Raw genomic sequence first — 26389 nt, 5'->3', positions numbered from 1 at the left:
GCAACAAGCAAGTTCTGTTCCTGAAAGCAAAAGCTCTGCATAGGTGCTGTAATGATCTCTCTATAAGGAAAAAAATGTGCTTAGCTGCAGCAGAAATAACAGTCTTGTAAACTTTATTTCTACTCTTTTTATTTAAATACATTTTTGAATTTCAAAGGAAGATAAATAAGATACAGGAACTCAAGATTCCACCTGAGAAGATGGGCTTTGCCTTGCAAGAATCTTTTTGCCAACGGGCTCCTTCTCCAGGCACATCAATGGTAAGGAGGGAAATACTTGTCCTTCCTTTTGGTAAAACCTGCACTTGCTATTCAAATTCTTCAAATATTTAACTAGAATAGTGCTGGGGCTTGACAGAAGGCATACAAGGGGACCCCCTCTCTCTGAGTACAGGTATTTAGTTAAGATATCCAACACCATCCCTTTTCTAATTTCAGATATGGAGGATGGAGTGGAACTGTTATTCAAAAAGTACTTGTTTAACCAGACTGTCAAGTTATGATGAGCTTTCTTCCAGGAGTCCTGTAAAACACCTTAAAACAAAAAGATATTAGCCAAGCAGTATTTTCAGAAGTTGCATTGAGGATTAATACAAAATTAAAGCCTTTGTCCAGAGGATATATAATAGTAAAGACTGTCAGGCTCTTAAAAATGAGGTTACAAATTCTTCTGTTGAAGTAGAATGCTTTCTGTTGTACAATAGCGTGCAAAATTTGCCATGTGTAAATTAAGGCACATTCATGTTAGGATATTACTTGTATGTAGCTTGATTGTCTTCATCTGATCATGCTCTTTTAGAGGTCTCAAGCCAATGCCAGTGGCTCAAATGACAGTAAAGCACAGCCACTGTAATGAGAGGAAAAGGACCCAAGGTTAAATTCAGTAAAAAGACATGGAGCAAGTATGCATATTCCCATTTCTAGAATAAAGTCAGCCTGTTGTTACAGAAGTAATTTCAGGATTTTTCCTGTGTGTTTTAAATTTGTATCTCCTTTAGGTTGAGAGAATTTTGGGATGATTTGCACATTCCTCCTTTAGGTCCAGAAATAAGTTATGTTTGGGTCATAAGTAAGTCAAACCCATGTAGGAGGGAACTTTTCTCCAAACTTAGTTCTTTCTACAGGGCAGAGATGGACAAGACTGTGAGTCACTAGTACACCTACATTTTACCCTGATGATAGAAAAAGCAAGGAAGAAGCCTGACTATCAGTCAAAATTACTGCCAGTACAGGGATAAGAGGCTTCTGGTGCAAGGAACCTTGTCTGTCTGTGAGAGAATATGTTGTGATATAGGTACACTTTTAAAAGGTAACCTTTCTTAAGGCTGCTTACAAATAGACAAGGTAGATCAATCCAGCATTTATGTGAATACAGATAACTAGCCATTATCAATCAGACTGTTTATATCCCTCCCTTCCCCTGAAATATGAAAACAAATGTTTTAGAGCTAAATGAACTTACATTAACAAGGTTCAACTCTATTGTTCCAGTTTTCTCAGTATCCAGTTTTTTAAACATTTCTGTGGTGGGAAAGAGATGACAGACAAGGATGAATGTAGGAACTTGCTGGAAAGCCTTCCTCTTCTTTGTGCTTGAGGATCAAAAAGGAATTTAGTCCCAGAATCTAAAACTTGACAGTGGCCTACACCCCAAACCAAAAAGGGCTAATCTAACACCATTGTGCAGGAACAAGACTAAACATCTTTAATAGCTGTAGTATTCTTTGATCCATTTAGGGTTGTTTTGTTGGCAGACTGGCTGTGCTTCAGCAGCCTGGCCTAAAAGGCTGATTCCTAGATGTAGAAGCATGCAAAGTGGGGTGCCAGATTTATATCTCAGTTTTGAGTTTGTCTTAATACCTTATCTTGGACTTCTGGACAGTTATCCTGAAAACACAAAGCAACAGATTCTGTCCCATACTCACTGAACAAGGTTTCGAGCCGAATCAAACACCGGACAAAGTTATCAAAGTCAATGATGAGGTCCTCGTCAGCAAAACGAGCCACAATGATCTGATGTAACTGGCAGTTCAGTTTGAACCCTAAATATAAAATGTTAAGGATTTAAAAAAGAAAGAAAAAATTGCAAAAACCTCCAACCAACAACAAAAAAACCCCAACCTTACACACTACCAGAAATTCAATGATCTACTTTTGGTTAAATTTACAAATTTTAAGAGTATTTACTTTATCTCAACAATCTCTTCTGTATTTTGAGTGATTTGGAGAGCTGTGACTAGGTCACGTGTTCTTTGTGCTGTGTGTGTTCCCACACCTGTACTGCTGTTTCCCAGGGGACATGGCCAATTGCTCCCGCTCATGGTCCTTTCCTGTGTGATGAGGTGGTTCCAGAATCTGAGATGAAGCAGTGGCCTTCTGTGGGCAAATGGGTCCCTCTTTCCAAAGAGCGTCTAAAATTGGTACAAACTGAAATGCTGCCCCATGTGGTGACAAAAGGAGGAAGTTCCAGAGTGCCCAAAAACGGACATTAAGGTGGCCCCAGATGATCAGTAAGTTAATTTGGGATTGTATAGCTCTGTGACATCCCCCTCACTGTCATAACTCAGATTTGGTTTTCAGTGGTTGCAGTAGCAAACTGACTCAATCTCCAGTGAGCATCACCCCTTGCTCAAGGCCCCTTCCATTCCCTGGGTCACAGCATCCCAGTTCTGCTGTCTTATGCCAAACCCACATATACCCAGAGAGACTCACTGAAAGTCAACAGTATGTTGTTAAAAGACCAGATTGTTGCAGTCATTTGTGCTTCTCCAAAAGCTGGTCATTAAAGAAAATAACTGCAAATCTGTCAGTCCTTTGAGATCCTTTTAGTGTGGCAAGACAAGAGCCCAAACTGAACATATAAATCACATGAAGGCCTTCAGGTCTGGGAACACGGGATTTTTCAGCTTACAGGTGGCCAGTGAGCATCTATCAACCCAGTTTGAGATTGATATAATCCTATTAAGAGGCACATCAATATAAATACCTGCTGCTTTCAGGGCCCTCCTCATCTCGTATGAGTTCATGGTACCAGATCGATCCACATCAATTTCCCTGTAAATTTTCTGCAAAACACGAAACCCAAAGGCAAACCTTGACAATAATTCAGAGAATGGTTTGGCTTTTGTCAGAAGTGAAAAATTTTGAAATGCAGCCTGTATGGAACCGAGGAGCATTTGCAACATTGGCCTGAAGGACCTGGTACTTATGCCAATTTCATCTAAGAGCAACTAAAGCCCTTTACTCTGGAGAACTCCTTGAACAGCCATACAAAATGGCACTATCACTACCAAAGTGGAAACACTGACACCAAACCCACACTGTTAGTAGAAAACTTAAATATTTGAAAGAGTTAAAACAGAAACGCCTCCCAGAGTAAGGCAGGAAGAGAGGCAGCTTCTCCTTCAGCCTTTCACTCCAGCACCCAAAGGAAAAGTATTCACACCCTTGGACTCCAAGGGACATAACCTGAGCGACAGAGGACACGCTCCCTGCTTTGGGAAATGTGTGCACACTGTATGAGGCAAATCAGTCCAAAGCCACCTCTCTGTGTCATTGCTTGCTCTCCCAAAGAGATTGCATCTTACCTGGTATTTCTGAATCTTTGTCCAGAGGGTGTGGAATTCCTTCAGCCCCAGTTTACCACTCCCGTCATTCTTCTCTAGGTTAAGGGAATATCTTTGGAGGGAAGAAAGGGGTTTTCTCTCCTTGTGCTAAGTTTGCTTACATGGGCAGTTTTAACTTATTTTAAAAAAAATTGTAAGTAAAAGAAAAAGAAGGATGCAAGTCTTCTCTGAAGGACTTGTCCTTTCTGCATGTTGAATACACAACTGTTGTCCAAGATGTCTGTCTAAAGCAGTAAGATGATTAATTTAAACCACAATCAGTTCACAAGATCTTTCTGCTCCCCCTTTGCAGCTCTATCTTTTCTCTGCAAGTATGGAAGAGCTGAGATGATGTCATTTTGTTCTATGTAGTTGGTTCAACACCTGCAGCTACAGGAACCTAAGTCCTAAGTGTGGATTATAAACAGAAAAAGCCACAACCAAGCCTGCTATTTGGAGAAGGGAAGTTCTTGCGCAAACAGCTAACAGAGGAACCTGGTCATGGCATCGCTCCCAAAATCTGCTAAGGAGTCCCTATGGACTGCCATATTTTACACCAAATTATAGCAGAGCATTGCCTTGTGTTGGTAATTTTCCCTGTTTGTAACTCTGCAATTCACCTCCCACTGCACTGAAAAGCTGAACACAACTATTCTTAGACTTGAACCTTCATCCTACACTTTTTCCCATATTCTTAGGAGTAAAAGCTCCTAAAATCCTGTGTACTCTTTGCTTCCTGTATTTGTTTCTCTCATTTTCCATTTGTTAGGTCCTCATGGCTTTATAATGCTGTTACCAATTGCAGCCAGATAAGATAGAAGTGAAGTGCACCCAGATGTGGACTTACAACTCCACAGCCAAGGCCATGCAGACCATGCTGAGAGCCAGGCGCCTTTTCCCAGCACAAACATCACTTTGTGCCCAGCTAAACCAGAATACACAACAGCTGGGAAGACTTCAAAGCAAATCCTAATGTCTGATAACGGATTGTCCCTACTGCCTGAGAGAATGCATGTCATGGTGAGCAGGAACAGCACTACCCTGCTTTTTCAGGGGAACCAGGGTAAAACCAGCCTCTCCGCCTCAGGAGGCATTAGTACATCAGGATGGACCCACCAGGGAGCAAAGGCAGCTCACCTACTTCAGCACAGGGAGAGGAATATCATCTAGGAACAGTCTTAAAGGATACATCTAACAGGTCAACCATTATTTTGCATGTCTCAACACTAAAGCCATCAGTTTTAATATCTTGGCCTGTAAGGGAAGAGCAAAAGACAGGATTATCATTGCAAGCTATACCACAGCACTGTCCTAAATAGCTCATGAGCTCTCTAACCAGTGTAGACACACCAGCCCTTCTTTGCTGCCATCCCATTGCTGGCTTCCTCCACAGCTGATGAAGAGACTTTGGGTGAACGTCAGCTGGGATGTTTCTCCAAGCAACCAGCCCAGTTAGTCTAGTTTGTAGGTGTGCTACAGAAGCAAGAGTCAGGGATAAAAGCTTTCCTGTCTTTACTGTCTGCCTGCAAAGACAAGGGTGGACTTCTATGGACCATGTGGACGTTTAACTTATGCAGGTCAGTGGTCAGTAGCTTCATGCAAGGGCTGAGTATCAAATCAAGCTTCACAACCAGCAATACCACATTGCTAACTGGCTCATGCACACAGATATACAACACAGTCCTGACTTGGAAATTAAAGAGACAGTTATTTCTCCCAGCACTTATTTCTCGAGCACTGTTTAATAGCAGGGAAAATAATGCAGAGTTAAGTTAGGAATCGCTTCACAGAAAAAGAAGTCCAGAGCTTCAAAGTTTCTCCTCCTTCTTAAGGGTACCCCAGACCATTGGCTGGGCTGCTGTTTGAACCACTCAGGAGAGGTTCAATACTAAGGTGGCAGCAATACCTCTCTTGATTATTATCAAGCACTAATCAAATCTGTCCATCTTCCTGGTTGTCAATTTCCAGTGGCAGATGCCAGGATAAAAGACACCCATATGTATCCTGCCAAAGCACACATCCTGTGAAACAACTTCTGGGCTGGCACAGCTCCAGCATTTCTGCAGCCCCCTGAAGCAGCAGAGAGCATGTTGCCATGGCCATATGGAAAGCCAAGGGAAGGTCTGGGGCACAGCCCTGCACTTTAGCTCTGCCCAGGTCAGTGGGGCACTCTGTGCTCCCACAGCCACGCTGAAAACCTGCTGGTGGCCAACTGAAGCTGCTGTTGGAAGAAGGTCCTTACGTTTAGCCATGATTTTATTCAAGATGGCACGCAGTTCAAAGGCTGAGATCTCTGCATCCTGTGGAAAAAGAGGAAAACACATTTTTCACTGTGAATGGCAGACACCATCTGCAAGCAGTAAGCGCTTCCCACCTCCCATTCCCAGGAGCACCACCAATTCCCAGGCATTAGCACACCCAGCTGCAAGGTGTGCCCAAATTCCCAGACAGCCCAGAACAGCCTGGGGAGAAGGCCCAGCCCTCCAGAGCCCTCTGTGCCTGCATCATGTGCTCTGCCCAAGGACAGAATTAGGGCCCTGCAGAGATAAAAGTTGAGCCTGCAGTTCAAAGAGAGCAAAGATTGTTCACCAAGAGCACTCACAAATCCATTGTATAAGCAGATGGGGAAGTACACAGATTTTGGCATGCATAATTATGCATGAACTTGAGATCTGACTCGGTGAAAGAACTAAACTCTGTCCTGGGGGAGACACCTCTCTTACCCACTCACCCATGATGCCATTAAGATATGACCAGAAAAATACTCACACTTCCTGCTAGCTGTCCAAAAAGCCTTTTAAAGTTGGGTTCAATGTCATCTTCACTGACCTCAGTCTAAAAGACAGAAACAGAGAATGTGGAAAGGAGAAATTTTCTGCCTGAGAAAGACTTCATACATTTCCTTGCCCCTAGTAAAACACAATTTAGATGGCAAAATTGAAGGTAGAGTGCTTTTGCTGTGATTTTAATCAGTTTTATTTACAGAGGCACTTCAAAATGCTGGCATTGCAAGTGCAGGGGGAAAAAAGAAATCTCACTGGGGTACATGCATTAGCAGGCAAAACATCCCCAGCTCCAGCAGGATACGGTGAGCCATAGTTACTCATGGAAACAACATCACATGCAAAAACACCCCTAGGGCTGAAAGCTGCAGTCTTCCTGGAGAGCAAAGGGAATTTCCTGTGGCTCCAGTTAACTCTTCAGAGTGTACCTGATCTCCTCTACCTAGGAAGTCCAAGCTCTGGATAAAGGACAACACGTTTCCATTACATTGCTTACAATATTTCCACTTGCTTGACATCCAATTATGGATATTGAAAGATCTTTTCCCAAAGTTCTTGATAATGCCTACTGAAAAACACTGCCCTGCACAGGCAACAGACACTCCAATCTCCACTTCTTTACCACAAAACTATTTCAATTTAAAACATTTAGGTGTATATACCTCTTCAAAATTGGCCTCAATTTCATCATCTATCACCCTAGAAAGATAAAGAAATCAACATTAAAATCAAGTCACTTTTATGATGCTTTTCCTTCAAGCTTCAATTAAAGAGATAGTCTTTAAAATACAGAAATAATAATTAGTATTCAAAGTTACTGGCTTAATCAGTGACAGATACTGGATATCACAGGAAAGCAGTATTTTGCCAGCTATGGCAGCACATTGCAAACTGTGTAATGTCCTGCAGAGGCACAGACAGGATTTTGGGTCACTCGGTGTCACTGCCTACAGACCTTAGCACAGGACCAGGCTCTTGGCTGCAGATTAAACTCTATCTGGTCACTTTTCTCTCATTTTCTTTTCATTTAAAACAGCAAAAAGTGAGATTTTGTGTAAAAATTGAAATTCTGATGTGTTTTATGCTGTCCCCCAGGTCCTCTGGGAGTACCATACCTACTTAAGCACTGCTAAGGGCCCATTCAAAGCTGAATGTGTCCACACACAGACATCCCAGTTTTCTCACGAAGCAGAAACATGCAGCAGAATACTGCAGGATAAAGGATCCTGCTTGCTTTGAACCACGGAACTTAACACACATCCCATCCTGAGGCTTTAGACCAGGTGCTCATTAAGATGTGACATCAAAATTTTTTCATGGTTTTAGAGCTAACAGTGTGGTTTGAGCCAGTTCCATTAAAACACATTTTAACTTTATCAAAGGTATCATTTGGTTGAGCAAGTATCTTGAATTTTTTCCAGCCTGATCTCAATGGTGTGAGATCAGTTTGGTGATCAATGTGCTCCCAGGCAGCTGAAAACACAGGCGTCTCCCAAGCACCCAACCTGCCACCCCTGGGACTTTCTCCTCTCCACAGACCTAACTGTGCTGTAGCACCCAACTGCCCAAGGCCCCATAACTACAAATGCCTGCTCAGCCAGGGATAAAAACAAAAACAACAACAATAATAATAAATTGTACTAGATACCATTATTTTTCTTCCACCACTCCTTCCTGCTAAGTTCACTCAAACTTTCTTCAGTTGCCAATCAGGAGACCACGGACAAACAAGAGCTGCTGTGATCCCATCTGCCCAGGGCCATTGTGCATCCCCCCTTCTCTCCTAGGAAGCAGATGTACCCCACCCCTGGGCTGTTCCTTCCTTCCATGCCTACGAGAGGGACCAGAGATCACCCACGTGCTCATACCACTCTCATACAAAAAGGTACCTACGTGGAGTTTGCGTTTTTCTCAGAGAAGACCCGCAGACAGAAATCCCCATTCTTGTTGGGTTCAAAGGTCGAGGGCACAACGATGTATTCCCCTGCAGGGAGCTTGAACCGGTTCAGCACCTCTCGGAGGTTGATGAAGGTGTTTGATTTTTCTCTTGCTTTGTTGGTCAGGAAAAAGTTTTTGCTCAGATGAATATTTGTCTGGCCAGAAAACTTATGAAAAGCAAAGAAAGAGGAAAAAACCCACAGTCTGCATTCATTAGCTCTTACAAATTTAAATTATAATAGATACATCAATCAGCTAATGAACCGTGTCCCTCTGGTTCCTGGAGCTGCTGCTACCTGGAGTCTGCAGCTCGGACCTGTCTCTGAGGTCAGGCTGCCTTAAGGCAGAGAGCTCTTAATAGAGGGGTTCAAGAATAAAATACAATATTTAAATGTAACATCTAGTGAAAGGTGTCCTTGCCAATGGCGGGGGGGCTGGGACTAGATGATCCTTACAGTCCCTTTCAACTCAAACCATTCTGTGATTCTATGATCTTCCAAGTAAAACTCTTCTGTGCAGGGTCTTACAGGTAGGCTATTTCAGCTCCAGAAGCCAACACCAGGAATGTTTATGTTTCAGAAAACTCCTCCTTCCTGTCCTCCCAGATTTCAAAGAATGCAAAACCTGTCAGACCCGCTGCTGTAATGGGAGATAAAATTCAACATTTTGGGAAAGAACAACTCACAGGACTGTAGCTGGAATCTCTTTTTTTTAACAAAATGGGATTTTTTGATCACTCAGGTGAGAGCTGAGTGGCTGACAGATTACTGCTAAGGTACTGAAAAGGTACATATGAAACTTAATTAACTGGATGAAACCACATTTTACACAAAAGCTACTGGTTTGAGCATAGCCTCAGGCACCATGAGATGCCCCAACTGCTTCACTTGCACACTCACAGGTACAGCAAGCCCAGTAATGGGGTCTCCCTAGTTTTCGCTCAACTTTAGTTGTTCCTCTGAGCAGCAACAGCTCAGAGGTGCATGCAGCCCTCCTCGTAATCCATAGGCAGTGCTGCATTGCCATCGCGCTCTGACCCCCAGGGCATGCTATTAGCTACCTGCAGGTAGAAACAGAGAGAAACTAATAAAGGTGGCGCTTAGGGAAATGAATATAAACACCTCCTTGCAATATTACTCATGTGTCAAACATGAATTTTGTGCAAAGCTGGGAAAAGCAGTGCTCTGGGGAAGCTAGCGTGGGTCTGGGCTGGGATAAGAGCCATGGGAGGGCTGCTTTGGTGAGTTTCTGCAGTACAGAGCACACTCGTCCCCAGTCAAGACATCCTGAAAATGCAATGTGGGCTCAAGACCTCTTCCAGAATAAATGGCCTCTAACTTGAGACTCTGTGCAATCATGTTGTCCTGCAGGGAAGGAAGATCTTCTGAACCGTTCCTTCCCAAAAGCCATTCAGCCCAAACTCTGCACCTTAACCACCAACATGTTACATACCTCTGGGGGCACCTGCAAGGAGAAAAGGAGAGAGTTATTTGCTTGTTGAATGGCAGCTCCAGGGCTACTTCTTTTCACAGTTAGTTAGCAGGTACATCCAAACTTGAATAAAACAACAGCACTTGGCTTGAGGGGAAGATGAAGGTTGAGCCCAGCCACCCAATGAGTGCTGGCTCAGCTCCCAGCTCCATCCTGAAGGCAGGTAAGGTTCGCCTGGGGCAGCGTGGGCACAGCCTGGCACAGTCAGGCTGCTCCTGGCCTTCTGCTGAATCTCCTCCCCGCAGCCAACTGTGCTGGTTTTTTGTAGGCTCAATTTCTCTACTGCTTCTTCCCACTTCCCCTTTCACCTTCCTGCCCCTCTGACCTCTCCACCATCAGGACACGAAGCAGGGGCTGAGCAAGGCAATAATGAACTTTCTGTTTCTTTATGGCTTAAGGGGATGTAGCTTTGCTTTAAACCTTATTATTCTATGGGGACCAGATCCTTTGGTAAGCTTTTCAAAGCTGGGACACTGATAAAACAAGCAGTTGCACATACTGTCTATGGTTACAGAGCAACTTACAGACAAGACCATCACTCCTACTTTCACTGCCAGTTAAGCAGCTTTGCAGCTCTGTTCTGCTTCAGGAGCTACGTTAGACACTTCATGCAGCAGAAGGAGTTTTACAGGTGTTTTGGCTGGTTCTGCTGCTGGTTTCACACTCCCCAGGGTAGCACAGGTGTCCCAGCTATGGTCACATCCCCACCACAGCTGCTTTCATTCTGTTGCTGTTCACCACAGCCTGACAAGTGAAAGGGAAACTGGATTTCTGCATTTCTTATGTTTTTTAAAATGGTCATTCTGCTCTTCCATTTAGAAGTACAAAATATTACAGGTGGGAAGTGGCCTCTGTAGGTCATCTGGTCCAAATCTCTACTCAAAGCAAGGCTGATATTAAAGTTAATGAATTTACTCAGGACCTTTTCCAGCCTGGGTTTGAACATCTCCAGAGTCATAAATTCTATTGTCTCTCTGCGTACCTGTCTCTGTGTTTGACCACTATTTTTGTGGAGGATGATTTTCTAAACATCTAAGTGGATTTTTCCCATCCCATCTGAGTTTTGATAGAAAGCCCAGTCTGAGAACTGCACTATCACATTTATAGAGTTACTTTTCCTTTTCCTCCCACGTGCCTGTACAGCCTTTACTTGCCTCATAAATTGCAAAGCCAATGGTGTGCATATCCTCTCCCATCTTCCTCTGCTTCCGCCGGTGCTTCTGAATCAGCCCAATAAGGAAAGTGCAGCCCCCCTCAGGATCATCGGGATCCTCATCTTCTTCCTCCAGCTTGATTAAATACTGAGGATTTGTCCAGAAAGTGTCTGGGAAATGGATTTATGCAAACTGCTCAGAGGCTTTCTTGAAAGCAACTGTGTTCATATTTACATGTCAGCTAGGGCAGACATGGCTCTGACACACAAAATCAGCTATGAGAAGGAAAATCTAATGCCCAGCCTTTGCAACCACAACTTGACCCTCAACAGGCAGCCACATTTCCCAAACACCTGCACTTTTTGGACATTGGTCCTAGACATCCCAAGCACATTGTCCTCTTCCACAAGCCTCCCCAAACCATTTCCCAGAAGCTCCCACAGAAAGTACCAAGTGGACAAGTAGAATGTTCCTCCAGTTTTTCTTACTTGGGTAATTCCTGCAGCCCCCTGCAGTGGCTCCTCGCCTCCAGTTCCCATCCAGCTTCAGCAGGCTCCACTTCTTGTACCTGTCACTTGTCAGGGTGTCTGGAGTCAGGTTGCAGATCTCCAGGCGGGAGTAATGCCTCAAGAAGTCGTTGAACGCCATCCTGTGGGAGGCAATGCCACTGGCAACGTCTCCTCAGGATGGGCAGGTTTTCTGTACAATCAACTTGCCTATGATCCCCTCTCTCTCACTGTGATTTAACACTAGGATTTGGGGTGATTTTACACTAAGATTTGGGGTGATTTTGTACACTCATCTTGGAGAGATTACTTTGTGTGGAAAAAAAAGCAGAGCAGGTGACATTCCTTTCTGCCAAAATGGAAACTTAGTGATATTTACCAAAATTCTCCATCTTCATGTCTCCTGGTCAGCCGCTCCCGCACCGCAGGGTCTACCCCACTCCAGTTTGGGCAGCTGAAAGAGAACCCCACATCAACTCCAGCACATGGTACAGATTAAACCATTGGCCTCTTCTAGCACAATGATTTCACTTTCCATGATTGCAACACTCCTCAAGACCTAACTGACAGTAGTTCCAGAGCTCTCAGACCACTGCAGAACTAAAAATAGATGGACCTGGCACATAAGATCTCAATTCTCAAATATCCAAGGTAAAGATGAGAAGCAGAGTTTTATTTTCAAAAATTTCTAATGCCTTGACTGAGGCAGAGCTTTATATTAGAAAAAGAAAGACTCAGAATAAAGACTGCCCAGCCACACAAGTGAGTAAACTTCAGCTTTCATTGCTAACAATATAAATGGATTTTCAAAGCTTACTTTAAAAATTACTTTAAACTTACTTTTAGAAAGTAAGTTTTCAGAAGGTCACCAATGAATACAGCCTGTTAAATAAGCAGAAACTACAGTGAGGTTTCTAGGAATCACCAACCAAATCACTGCATCTTAGATGAAGGCAGGTGTTTGCATGAAAGGCATCAGATACTGTGGTGGCCACAAGGAAGATGACAGCGATGGGATGCTTCTCAGGATGTCTGGATGAACTTCACATCCAGACATGACTTAGAGAGGAATTTGAGGTAGGGAAAAGACAGGTGAAGCAGAAACATGAGTGCACCCCTGCAGTAAAAGCCTCTTGGCAGCATGTAAGCCATTGACTCACTTGTCATTCCATTTTCCAGTCCACTCCACTTCCCCCCAGGGATTTCGGATTCTGATCAGCTTCTGCGCTGTCCCTCGGAAGTTCACCTGATGCGATCAGAAGTGCATGGAGAGTTACCCAGGGACACAGCACCGTGCTCCCTCCCACATCTACAGTAATTAAACACGGCAGAGCAAGTATGTAGGTGTTCCACACGACAAAGAATACACACAAACATGGACATGTCTGGTCCAAAAGACACAAGTCAGATTGATCCTGAATGTGCTTCATGCACCCAACCTTGCTGTGGTAGTTTTGGCTTTCGTTTTAGCTGGGCCTCAGTTTAGCAGGCCCAGAGATCTTGACGTGGATTGAGAAGGGAACAAGCATCACCTGACTTAAGTAACAAAAGAGATATTTTGTATCATTTTGACGTCAAATCAAGTATAAAAGAAGGTGTAGGAGGTGCCTAGCTCTCTTTCCCCTTCATGGCTGGGTGCTGAGTGGATCTGCTATCACTGCTGCTGGGGGTGTTTGGCCTTGCCACCACTTCACAGCTATCTGATTTGGGAAGAACTTTTTTTTTGTCTTGGTTTTCTCCTCTGTTGCCAAGTATCCTTTGAGGGGAGATTGTTGGGGTGTTTTTGTGGGCTGAGGTGGTGGAGTTCTGTGTTGTTTAGGTGGGTGACTCGGAGGTTGTTGTTTTTTTCCACATTTGTATATATATGTGTTATATCATATTCTGTTTTAAATTGTCTCCCTTTCGTATAAATATAAAAAGCTTGCCATTTCGGGTTTTGGTTTTTTCTTCTTCTTCGTGTTCCTTTTCCTCTCCTCGCTCCCTTTCCCTGGGGGGAACTCTGACAGACTGTTGGGCAGGTGGCATTTTGCCAAGCTAAACCAAGACACTTGCCCAAAGAAACTTTATAACATGCACAAACCAAAATTCATGATAACCAAAATATCTGTTTGGCGCTGCTAAAAAATTACCTCTGATAAGGCTTCTAGCAAAGGGAATGTAAAACTGCTACAGGACTGCCAAAAAGCCAGCACCAAGATATTTCTCTAAGTCCTCATTTATGTATAAAACTGCCTTTGTACATTCAAATGCCTTTTCCCCCATCCCTATATATATAAGAGGAGCCTGTTACAAGAGATGGGACACTCAGAGTGGCCACAACCCCCCTGACCACACTAATGTCCTGTTATGCAGCAGCATAAGCCACTGCTCACACTGCGCTGAGGCCGTGCGTGTCACCTACTGCTCTCTGCACACCCAGAGGGCAGGCCAAGCACAGCTGTGCTAGTTCTAGTGGAAACATCCCATTTCTGAGGTACATACAACACTCATTTGAGGAAGGAGCTGGGAAACCCCTAGAGCCTGAAGCCAGAAAACTGCAGAGCAACAGCAATGCAGAGTCCAGAGATGACATCCCAAGATGAACTATCCTTACAAAGTCTGCACAGATCTCCAAAGGAACAGCCCATCCTAGTCATTCCTTGTTTTGAATTAAGGTCCAACTCAAGAGGACCAAAAGCACATCCACAAACCTGCCCACTAGCAGCATCCAGCTCAGAGCAGCATGTCAGCGACTCTCTACACTTCCCTCAAGTTTCAGAAATTATTTCAGAACCAATTATTGGTGAAGTAACTCCAAAAACTCATTAGACATATGGAAGGACACTACAGTCTGCTTCCCTTGTTTTCACTTGCCTTACCCTCATCAATCACCCACTTTTCAGCAGGCATCCTGCATTCAAATACCATGCCCTGCTGAAAAGCGTTGTTTGGCAGGCACTTAAAGGACAATCATATTTATTTTTCTTGCTTGGTACCCATCTCACATCTTGTTGCACATTTAAGGCACAGTGCTGCCTCTTATGCAGAACTGAACTGAAGGGCCTGGTCACCAGCAGAGGGTAGTGTGCCCTGTACGCAGAGCTGCCCACTGTCCTACTCCCTGGAAAAAAAGCAATGTTTATGGGAAAATAGGGGTTTTTTTCAGTCGGACCACCAAGAAGACAAATTTGTGTTTATCCAAAACACACCAACTCCTTCAGCATTCCTTCATAAAGAAAAGACTCAAAACATGAGTCAGCAAAATGAGTGACACTCAAGAATTTGCAGTGTTGAAGATGGATTTGTGGCTGCCACACAAAGGCCCTTTGGGGTGGCACACCTACCTCCTCTGCTCCGGTGACGGAGTATGCGTGTCCCTTCACCAGCTTCTGGGAAGTGACTGCCTCTGTCTCTGCTGCACTGGTGATCTGGAAGAGCAAACAACTTTGGTGAGCTTCGCATGTGCAGGAGATCCAACAAAGCAAAGCTTCCCCCTCCAACAGAGCTTTAGTCTTGCTGGCAGGATGCAGGGGTGGTTTAGCTGCTGCACAGATGCAAGCAGCATGACAGAGAGGGGAGAGGGAACAGCATGACAGAGTGGGAAGAGGGAATAGGAGCACATGTGGTGCTGGAGCTCCAGGGGCTATGCTCATGGCAAGGAGTGCACACCAGAAGCCCTGCCTCCCAGGGAATCTCCCTCTCAGCTCCAAAACACTTGGTGTGGTGCATCCCCTCTAGTGCATCTTCAAAGGGGATACACACAATAAACTGCATTTTCTCAAGATGGCCACGAAATAAAAAGGGAGTGACTGGCCTGAGGCTACCTAGGCACCACTGGGGATCACACCCAGGTCCAGCAAGCCCCAGTGCTTTGCTTCAGGGTTAAAACACTCCCTTCAGCTCCACAGCAGGGTGGAAGGTTCCCATTTCTTCCCCTGGCACTGCCACCCTTGGATGTGCCATACAGGGCTGCAAGGGAGGAGACTGAGCTTTGGATGTCATTGGCACCTGAAGACACATCACCCTCTCACTTTTTTATGGCCATTAGAATACTTGGGCAGTCTGACCTTTAAACATTGCAGAGAAAAGTCACTCCTTGCTAGACAGTGAATATTTAACTACCTATGAAGCATATGGCTATCATTGTCTTCCCACTATTTCAGAAAGTGTGTGATCTCTAAACAAGCATATTTGAAGCTTAAAAAACCAGGGAGGATGGGATCGAGTAGACAGGATTCCTGCTGTCAATTCACACCCTATTACTGTCCTGCAGCACATTCTCCATGTAATGCTTAATTTCTGTGTCCCTATTTCTCTCACAGAAAAGAAGGAAAAAATTTTACAAGATTTTTTCAAAGGTTAATCTCAATAACAAAAAATTTGCACTACAGAAATTGCCAGTACTTATCAATAACACAATGTATTTATTCTCCCCCACCCCCAACAAAAAGAGATTTGTGTTCTGGGGCAAAAACCTAAGTGTCAGATTTTTATCTAAATGCAAACAAGTAAAACAGGCCTTGAAAGTAAGGTGAAGTCAAACACTGATATTAACCAAGTACTTTTCCTGCTGTGAGGCTTCCCTCTCTTGGGATTCTGATTTAACTTGAAAAAATGGGAGGAAACATTTACATTTGTATTATGAATAGAGTTCTTAGAAACAATTTACCTTCCCTTTAGACATAACTAAGACATAATCTCATTTGGGAGGAGGGTGATTACCACAATAATAATACTTAGAGTAATTTCAGTAAGGCTGAAAGCGATACTGAATCCTTGAGGGAAGGCCAAAGCTCCTCTTTTCCTTCTCATGCAGGTCCAGCATTTGACAACTTGTTTTCTCATAAATCCTTTTAAAGACTTGGCAACAGTCTGAGCCTCTCTGATTTAGGAACAGAGTCCAGATTTTTGGGAACATTTTAGCTGCAACTTGTATGACAAAAAGGCTACAGCAAGGATGGAGGTTGCATCTGAGCATCTGCAGGAGCCATTAGCAGCATCTTTCTGTCCAAATCTACTCACCCCATACCACCCTGCTGCCAAGCTACAACCATTTTTAGGAACAAAGACATACCTGAAGATCTCTAAAGAGTTCCCTGGATGAGTCACAAACCTATGAAGCAGCAAAAGCTCTAGGTCTCAAGAAAGAAACACAAAGGAGGCAAAGAGCTTTTACTAATAAAATCTGCATTTCAACCTAATCGCCATGAAGAGCATGTGCATGGGTCACATTCATGGGTGAAACTCTCCAGGCACAAGGCAGAGCAGAGAACCATAGGTAGATGGAACCTGCATCCTGTGTGCAGTACCTGTGGATGGCCCATACCCTCCAGCGGCCTGCAATAAATCTGCTAACTCACATCAATGGAGCAGCCAAGGAGAGAGCCTTTCTGGAGTGCCTTCTGAATGATTTTGAAGAGGTTGGGTGGTGCCTTCTGCAGCTCATACCATTCTGCAATTCCACCAGTGAAGTCCTCGAAGCCTTCAGTGGTGGTGCCACCAGAAAGAGACTCATATGATCCATTCAGCCTGCACAAAATGGAGGACAAACACACACCTATCATGCTCCTTGTTTTCCTCTTCTCACACATACAACCATCAGGTTCCCTGTTCTCCTCTTCTCTTAAGTAGAGGCACTCAGTGTGCCAACGGTGACAACATTTCTGCTTTCAGCAGTACTACAGCAGCTACAAATTTGAGTGTGCAGTCCATTCAGCTTTGCTTCTTAGACCTGTGTACTTGGAAAGCCCAGCTTAAAATCTTACATAATCATGCATACAGGTTGCAGGTTCAGCTGACAAAAATCATGAACATTATTTGAAGAAAAAAAAAATTAAGACCCAGCAATCTGCCTCTTAAGTTCCACAGTCTTTTAATCTCTGGTCTCATTTTCAGCTGATCTAAATTTCTTATGTAAATTCAAAATACTAACATCAGAGAGAAGAACTCTCTGGCCAACCCAAACCCAGAGATTCAGATATGAGTGTCTTTGCCTTGAACACAGACCTGAGCACATGGACTGATGTGCTTTGCACACTGAAGCACTACAGCTGCAAGCCCTCACAGATGCATAGAGAACGTGAAAGGGAGTTTCTCAAGCCCTGGTGACAGGAGACCACTCTATGAACAGCCTCTCCATGAGATGCAAGAGCTACTTTTCTTGGCTAGCAACAAAGCCAATACTTTATCCACTTGTCTTAGGCACCTATCAAAAAAGCTGTGCTAAAGGAGCCATCGTGGGACTCCCCAGAAGTTGTAAAAGCTAATAATTAGGCTGACACTTTAAATGCATAGTGTTCATACACTTGAAGGTGCTATGGGGAAGCAACGATGTGCATGGGGTGGAAATCTGGTCTCTACTCACTTGGCATAGGCCTTCTCCAGCAGCGCGCTCCAGAACTCACTGCCCTCTGCCGAGTGCACGAAGAGAAGCTCCCCATTCTTGGTGGGCAGCCTGTCGTCCACCACCACATCCACCCACTCCCCGTACTGCCAGAACTGGAAAGAGAGCATGAGCACCTTGTCACCATGCCACGTTGTGCACTCTGGTCACCAGGACGTTTATCTGCTAGCACTGATTTCCTAGAGGAAAAGCACCTGCCCCACAGCCAGCTTCATCCACCCTGTTCAGGGACTCAGCTGGCTCTACTGGTGGAGGCAGGACCACAAAGGCTGCCCCTGCTCCCAGCTCTTTGGTTAATGCACTTGTTCCTTCCACCACTCCACCATCACCCTTCTTAGATGTCTCCCTTTTTCTGTCTGGCTCTTTGATGTTCCAGGAATCCACACACACAGAGATACAGCCAGCCAACTGGCTCCTGGCCAACAGCACCAGGGGAAGAAGGCTGTTTTCCACATACCTGGAAATGGAAAATTCCTGCATATTTGTCCTGGAAGCTCTGGTCTTTGGGAACAACACGGGCCAGAATTTCTTCATTCAGGGTGAGAGAAGCAATGGCAGCCAATAGCCAACAGTCCCCTGCAAAAAGAAAAGGAAAGAAAAAAATTAAGTTCAATCATCAAACTACTTTATTCTGTATTTTTTGTATTGCATAGGGGTTGTGCATTGTAACCAATAATCCCCTCAGCTGGGATAGGAAGATCCTTCCCATCACCTTACCTCTCTAAGACAGATCGAATGCCTGAACACAAATACTCTCCAGCTGCAGGCAAGTGTTTTCTGAAGACTGAAGTAATTAAAAACAAATCAAAATAGTCTTTTTCTGATCTACCACCACAGTTGTCACCCAGAAGAAAACTTAGTATTCAGTTGAGTGCCTACATGTTAGGAAATAGCATGGGGAAAAGGTGAAGAGCCTGTGGGCACATGCAGGTACTTAGGGGTGCAGTTTCTCCTCAAAAAAGACAGTGTTTTCTCAAGCATAGGCTGCATTCCTTTCCCTCCTCCATATTTAATAAATGCCTGTTGCCTTGCCATCTAGAGCTGTGCTGTGGACAAGCTCCCTTTAAGGTCTCTTGCCAACCTCCCTTCAAACAGGAGCTCCTTTCACCTTACATATCTCCAGAGGCTCTTGCTCGAGGCCTCTCTGTCTACTCCCACATCTCATCTCTGGCACTAGTCACCAGAGTCAGGAAAGACCTGAAGGCAGGCACTGTTTCCCACTCCCACACACCTCCTCACTCTGCCTGGGATGGAGCCAACATACACCAAGCCTGCACACTACAGCTCTGGGCTGCCTGGTCAGTGTTTTTCCACACCATCTCCTGCCACACAGAGTGAGGAAGTCACCACAGCTCTATAAACATTACATCTCTGTTTTCTGTAATTATTTTCAGAACCCAGTGTCACTTTAACAGAGCAGTTACCTTTCTGCTCAGCCATGGGTCTCCTTCAGCCCATTAGCAATGCAGTCAGATTTACAGAGCCAGATGACACTGACTGCCACAGCCCAACACAAAACTCTTTGTTAGCATTACCAGATCCACTGTTCCATTGCTTTGTGAACAGAGGGTAGTTGGTATTACGTATCAGATCCCACAGAAAGATCCTGGAGGACTGGATGTTGAAAAAGCATGAACCAGCTGCTGGCAAGCCAGAGGCCAGCAAAGCAGCAGTCCCTATACAGTCTTCTCTCTGCCACAGGAAAAGACTCAAAAGCTTAGAGGTGAGAAGTTGGGATCCAAACTGGAGAAAGTCTCTGAGTGAGTTAACTCTAAAGCAGCCCTCAAGGTCCAACCCTCAGGCTCAAATCCATCACTGTTCAGACAGCACTAGCAGGAACACAGGCAAGCTGCAGCTCTCTCCAGGCTATCCCTTGCTTTTCACAGCTGACCCCCAGCAGCAGCTGTATGAATGACATCCATCCCATGGCCCTTGTCACATCTCATGAAAGGTGGAAGATGTGAAATTGCAGAATAACATCAAAACTTGAGATGCTTTTACTGTTTCATAACCTAGTGGGGTAGAACTGAACATAAAACTTCCCTTTAAGCCCTGCTTCTGGCTGCTTGTACTGCAATGGAAAAATCATTGTGTCAGTTTTCCAGCAGGAAAGTCACCTTGGTGTTCTCCTGTGACAGATTAGGAAGCAAAGAGGGTGTTCCCCTCCCTCCTCTGTGACAGCACATCCATCTCACTCTGCAAAATGGCAACTCCTCTTACAGCTTCCTTCAAGGTGCTGAGACCCTCCTCCCTGGCAGCTGCACTTTCTCTGGTGCTGTGGTGCATCCAGAGGTACTGTCACATACTGCAAAGCTGCTTGCTGGGAAAAAGACTGGGGTCAGGAGATATTAAGAGACATTTTGAGATGGACTAATGTACCATAATAGAGTTTCTCTCCTCCAGTCATGCAAGGGATTTAGCAGCTATCCTTCAGAGCAGTTCTCACAGAGTATCTCAAGTTGGGAACCCATAAAGCCTGAGATAAGTCATAAATATAAAAACTGATAGGTTAAGCTGTCCCGTCTCAGCACAGATGCCAAATAACTGATACCCTACAGAGAGGTGCCTGTTTGAACAGCTGAACAACCCCAGCACACCCCCCACACTCCACAAGGCTTTTACAGACAGATATGCACAACTGGGAGGCAAAGCAAGTCTCTGGCATCTCAGACCTGTGCTAGCTAGACTAAAATCAGTACAGGTATGCTTACCTAGGCTCCTGGAATGCCTTCACATGGTTAGGCAGGTCCATACTCTCACTCAGACTAAATTAGGTAAATCCAGAAAAAGAGCCACTGTGCCAGTCCTAAGGCACAGCTGGGAAAACCATGCAGCTCTTGGCCTTTATGGCAAAGCTGCAGGCAGAGCTGAAGACACTTTGCACAGGCTTTATCAGGAGCATGGAAACAGCTCAGGGAATGCCCTACGCCCCCTGTTGGGTCTCTATGGAGATGCTTTTCCTCTCAAATGCTCAACCCGCAGCACAAACTAAAGTTTACTTTGCTCAGCCGTACCTGACTATGCAAACTCAATTGCTTCAAGAGAAATCCAGAGTGTCTGACACTGGTGTAATTAACCTCAGAAAAACTGTGCTGATTTAAATTAGTAGCAAGTCTGGCTCAGAGGGCAACTGCCCCACCATTCTATCCAAGAAATATTAGCATTTCTATTCCATACAGAAGGCAGGGGCAGCCAGATGGCACTACAGAAAGAATAAATGAACAATTCAACATGATCACAGTAGCTCAGGAAGTGCGGGTGAAGAAGCTGATCAGACATCTAGATTAAGAACATACACCCTGTAATGACATAACACATCTTGGGAGTCATATTTCCCCTGTAGGTAAGAAGCACAGGAATTCAAGGAGAAACACCCCCCAGAGGACTTCTACACCCATAAGCAGAGTTTATAAAGAATTTCCTTTACTTTCTAGCTGTTTCATCGGGCAGATTGAAAGTTGAAATGAGTGTTAGCAAGGCTAGGTTAATAACAGCGAATTTTAGTAAATTAACAATAGGAAGAACAAAGTTATCAGAATATTATTAATTTGTGTTTATAACACATTCATGTTAACAATAAGTACTGCTTTTTTTTCCTTTCATGCTTCCTTTTTGCTGCTTTCAGTGTTTTACTTCTTATTTCTATACACCTACCTCTACATTTACCTAATCTCTAGCTATAACCAGAATGTTAGAAAAAAAATGTAATTGCAATGCATGCATAAATAGCCTTAAGGGCTTAAAATTGGCCATTCTGGAAAGAAAAGACAGGCAAAACACACCCATGAAGTGCCTGAAGGGATGTAAACTAAAGACAGCTCCTCTGGTCACTGCACAGCTCACCTAAAAATATGAGGTCAAAGGAAACATGTCCATTCTAATGTATATCCTGCCACTCACAGACTAGTCATTATTTTAGAACATTCATAGTTATAGATTAACAGCTACTAAATGTATTTATGTTAATACCATGGAACTTCAGAAAGTTTTCTGATTAGAAAACAGAAGGTTGTGGCAACGTGCTGACAGGCTGTCAGGATGAGAAAACCATGGATCTAATTTCCTAAATTCATGGTATTCACTTAGTTATTTTTTCACACATGTTTTATGTAAGGAGGAGACACCTGCATCTAAACAGCAGTCGAGAGACATGTGTTGTTTACGCTCCAGTGTTGTGCTACCATGGTGACATCCCCACCAAAAAAAGGCGGTTAAGAGTGAACAAGGTTTCTCTGGCTTTGGATCCTCCCTTCTGCTGTAATGAGTCACCACATCCCATGTGCTGCCATTTAGAGCAAAAAACCATCACTGACTTTAGATTTCATACTGCAAAACTGACTTCAAATTCTTGCCTTTCACCTAATGAAAAAAACAACCAACAAACCAACCAAAATCCAAAACCTTTTCTGCACTGATGATCAGCTATGCCTTCTGTGCACCACAGTGTCATATAATCCAGGTCAAAAACCTTGATACAAATTTATGCACCTGGCCCATAGATTAAAGACTTCTGTGCCGAAAGGTTAGCTGAGCTGTTTGGTTAGGCATCCCCTGCCAAGAAGCCTGTTGCACCAGTGATGGGTACATGTGTTTTGGATGCCTCATCTGTCCCTGCAGTGCTCCCAGATGAAGGTCTTAGCAACAGCAGTGAAGCTCCACAGGTCTGTTGCTTTGGGACATAAATAAGGCTACAAAAGCTCCCTATGTAAAAAAGAAGCACAATAAAAAGTACAGTTTTTCAAAAGCACCTGCCATCTTCCAGTTATCTTCTGTGTAACATACTAAAATGTTATGGGACATCAGTGTCAGCACATAATATTCAAGTAAATAGAAGGTTAAACAAATGTATCAATATCAATGCTGATATCAGATGAGGCAGTGACAAAAACTTATAAAAATTAAAAAAAGGCATTTGTACAGCACATCTACTAGCCTCATTGTATAAAAAGCAGAGATTCCATTAGAGTTTCCATACAGGCTCTTAGTAGCTCAATGGCTACACAGAGATAAGATCAATAGCATCTATTTTTTTATCAACCATGGGACTGTCTCACACAACACCAAAATCCTGCCCAGATTCAGGGAAAGATAGTAGGGCAAGTCATCACAGTATTTAGTCATGGTGAAAACATTAAGACAAACAAGAGCACTAACAACCTCCAACTAAAATATAGTTTGGGGAGGAAAAATAATACCAGCTGTGAGTCAGTTCACATCCTTTCATGATACCATATAACCTCATGAGAACATCTGAGTGATCCAAAGACCATTAAGGCAACAAATGTTTTTATCAGTTTAAAACACAGTTTGGCATTAGCAACAGCAACTTCACAATGTGAAAATGAAGTTACAAATCTTTCATTCCCATGCTCTTGCTGCCACAGCATCTGGATAGAAAAGCTGGAAGCCTGCAGAAGGGAGAAAGCAACTAAGTGCCTTCAGAAACCAGCATCTCTACAAAATGCCAGATGTTGAAATGGCATTACAATAAACTCTCGTTTCAAGCTGAAGAACTCTGTAGCTGTACAGTTTCACAATAAAAAGAGATGGCACATCTGGCACGTGTGCTAGGTGCTGGGACTCTTTATGCCAAAACAGTCACGGTGGGAGACATGATATTGGGCAGAGAGGACACGGGAAGGAAGCTGGTGACATGCCAGTAACCCATGACACAACAGAGCCTAAGCCACACCACAGATAGGATTGGGGCATAAGGAGAACTAAGTTAATAATCTAAGAATTTTTAGTGTCAGGGCTTTTCACACAAATTATATAGTTGTCAAAGCACTCAAAAACTTCTGAATAAAAACATAAGCACAAAATATAAGCTTCTTTGTCTGTTATATTTTGGACATGAAAACACAAATAGCAGCAGTGGGACTAGAAACTAAGAAGCCAATATTATGCTGCTTGTAAGCAAACAAACAGAACAACACAGCACGTATTAGTCATGTTTCCCTATACCAAGAGCTTTCCCTCAATCATGCTGTCTAATCAAAAACCCTCTCACTACAGCTATGGAATAAGTGGTATCCTACTGCTTTCACTTCACTTTATTGCTTCTCATATTTATGCAGACATCCTCATTGCCAGACTCCACACTGCTTTTTGGGTGGGCAGGCAATCTGGCAGTCACCTAAAACCCCTTCTGGCAGGCAAGGCAGGAGAGAGGCTTCCAGGGTGGGATAACTGAGCACCAACAGCCAGGCTAAGTTACTCCCAGCTGTCCCCTGGGGCTGGCCCACAGCTAGCAGGGCTTCTCCAAAAGAGCCTGGCTGGCAGGGTACCATTGAACAATCTGAGCAGAAGCCATTGCAAAAGCAGAGGGCTCACAGGCTGGCCCATCTCTCCCAAAACACTCTGGTTCTGTTTTCCTTGAGAGCCAGTGACCGGCAGGGAATCCCCCATACAATTTGTTTCCTCTGTACTGCATTTATGACAGGTTTCAGGGAGTCCCCCCTGCTCAGCAGCACTCTCTCCACTGGGGAAAGAAATGCCCCACTACTGCTCTTCTAAGCAGACTGTTGAAGGCAGAAATTAGTCAATCTGCTTTCAGGCACATGGATGTGAATGTGAAAGGAACAGGTCATGATAAAAAAAGCCATCAGGAAACTAGTCTGTGTCATCCCTGCTTGGTGCATGAAGAAAGGCTGCGCTCAGTGGCCAAATGCACACGGTCCCAACCTGCAAATGCCAAGGAAAGGTGAGAAAGCTCTGTTTTGATGGGCAGAGAAGTGGTAGGATGCAAAAGGGTGTATCTACAGAGGGGGTTACAGCCTAGTATATAAACCATGGTGTCCTGGGTCAGCACCTGCATGAAAAGCTCAGCTCAGCTTTCTGCCTCCACCTTACCTAAGGCCCCTTGGCAGATGTCAGTGCGAGTGGCTCCACCGGCTATGAACTGGGGGCTGGAACACAGCTCCTGGGAACAAAACAACCCTCTGTTACATACAGCCACAGGTAAGGGAGGGAACAAGGACCCACCTGCAGCAAACTAAACAAGCCATTGACCACAGCCGATGAACACCACAGAGATGGAGGAGGTCAGGAATGAGTGCAGGCACTGGACACACCAAGCACAGTGAGAACGGGAGTTGGTGACCAAAGCCTGTGGGCAGCCATCTCACTTCACAGTGTGTGCCAGGGGGTCCATTGCATTTTCACACACGTGCACACAACCATTTCGCTATTACCTCCCTGCCACTGACTATGGCAAGGTCTTTCAGAAACGTCCAGGTACCCGGAGTCCACCTGACTCCATGGCTCCCGTGGCTGACAGGGCTGTTTCGAAAGGAAACCCAACGGCAGTCAGCTCAACGCTCTGCTAAAGCAAAGAGTTACCCGGAGCGACAGCCCCGAGCGCTGCCCAAGCCAAGTGGTTTGTCCACACGGAGAGGTTCAGGATGGAGAGGAAAACGGCTCTCCTGCTTTGTTTTCCAGACAGAGCACGTCAACCTGCCAGTTTGGACCCGAGGCAAAGGGAAGCGTTCGGTGCTTTGAGCATCCGCAGCTTCTCAAAACGGGCGCACCGGGATTCTGCAGCCCGGGAGGCTGCGGGAGGGGGTCTCAGTCCAGGACAGCCCGCACCGCGCTCAGCAGCCGCGCCCCGCACCGCCGCCCCCGCACGATTACATCCAACCAAATTTACGGGGCGAGGGAGGAAGAAAAATCGGGCGACACGGCAGTGCCGCGGATTGATGTTCCCGGGATCCCCTCACCCTCCGCCGCCCTACCGTGGGTCTGCGCCAGACGACGCCCTGCGTCTTGGCGGAGCGGGGTCCCAGCTCTTGGTAGCCGAGGGCGGAGGGGCCGGCGGGGAAGGAGGGGTCCTGGAAGAGCCGCCCCTCCTCCAGGCACTCCTGCCGCAGCGCCCCGAAGTGCTGCCCTAGGTAGGGGACGGCGTGGCTGTGCCGCCCCGCGCCCGCCGCCGCCGCCCGCTCCTTCGCCACCGCCGCCGCCATCCCCGCCATCGCCCCGCCACCACCACCGCCACCGCCCCGCCCCGGCGCGGCACGGCACGGCACGGCACGGCACAGCACAGCCCGGCCCCGCCCGGCCCGCTTTGTCATCCCCTCCGCCGCCAGCGGGTGCCACGCCAGTGCTCAGCCCCGCGGCATCCCCCGGTTTAATCGAGTCCCTCCACACCAGGAATCACGGATGAAGAAACTTCCCCTCCCGCTCTCTACCCCCGTGGACCCATAAAGAACATCCCTGCCACACAGCTGGGCTCCTCACCAGCTCCTCACCAGCTCCACACCTGCGCCGCCCTGGCTCCCGTATTGCCACATGTACTCATCAATTTAAAAACATTAATAATTCCTGTGTAACAACCCTCTCCAAATCTGTACGTTTAGGAAAAAGACAAAGGGAGGGGAAAACCCCTGATATGACTGTGGTACTTATGTACGGTAGTGTCACCCTGTTACAGCTCCGAACGCTGCACACAACAGAGATCACTCACAGCTTGATTTGCCGGTGGTAACCAAAGCACGTGTTGCTGTCGCTGCTTTCATGGAACCATCTACACTCCC

At 45.2% G+C, this 26389-nt stretch overlaps 1 protein-coding gene across 1 annotated transcript; it reads right to left on the bottom strand.

Annotated features, from left to right (window-relative positions):
- Positions 1 to 96: 96 nt before the first annotated feature.
- LOC139683894 (calpain-2 catalytic subunit) lies at positions 97 to 25929 on the bottom strand. The gene is made up of 21 exons (XM_071579411.1): positions 25592 to 25929; positions 24711 to 24780; positions 18316 to 18434; positions 17820 to 17953; positions 16816 to 16984; positions 14800 to 14883; positions 12637 to 12722; positions 11856 to 11930; positions 11459 to 11619; positions 10971 to 11140; positions 9778 to 9789; positions 8281 to 8492; positions 7050 to 7086; positions 6374 to 6439; positions 5847 to 5904; positions 4794 to 4858; positions 3587 to 3655; positions 2986 to 3064; positions 1925 to 2041; positions 1462 to 1520; positions 97 to 846 (listed from the first exon to the last, which is right to left on the bottom strand). The coding sequence occupies exons 1-21, from the start codon at positions 25925 to 25927 to the stop codon at positions 823 to 825; spliced, it is 2202 nt and encodes a 733-aa protein (XP_071435512.1). The 5' UTR covers positions 25928 to 25929; the 3' UTR covers positions 97 to 822.
- Between the last annotated feature and the right edge of the window lie 460 nt (positions 25930 to 26389).

This window comes from Pithys albifrons, chromosome 2 (assembly GCF_047495875.1).
Source record: "Pithys albifrons albifrons isolate INPA30051 chromosome 2, PitAlb_v1, whole genome shotgun sequence".
Taxonomy (NCBI): Eukaryota; Metazoa; Chordata; class Aves; order Passeriformes; family Thamnophilidae; genus Pithys; species Pithys albifrons.
The sequence above is the reverse complement of the archived record's forward strand: the minus strand, read 5'-3'. Positions and strand labels throughout refer to the sequence as shown.

Excerpts from the sequence above, each read along its gene's own strand:
- LOC139683894 (XM_071579411.1), bottom strand. The coding sequence starts at position 25,927 with ATGACAAAGCGGGCCGGGCGGGGCCGGGCTGTGCTGTGCCGTGCCGTG. Across the intron at positions 11,620-11,855 it reads CATGAAGATGGAGAATTTTG|GATGGCGTTCAACGACTTCT; the intron begins GTAAATATCACT and ends TGCCTCCCACAG. Across the intron at positions 847-1,461 it reads TAGAGTTGAACCTTGTTAAT|TGGCTGTGCTTTACTGTCAT; the intron begins GTAAGTTCATTT and ends CTCTCATTACAG.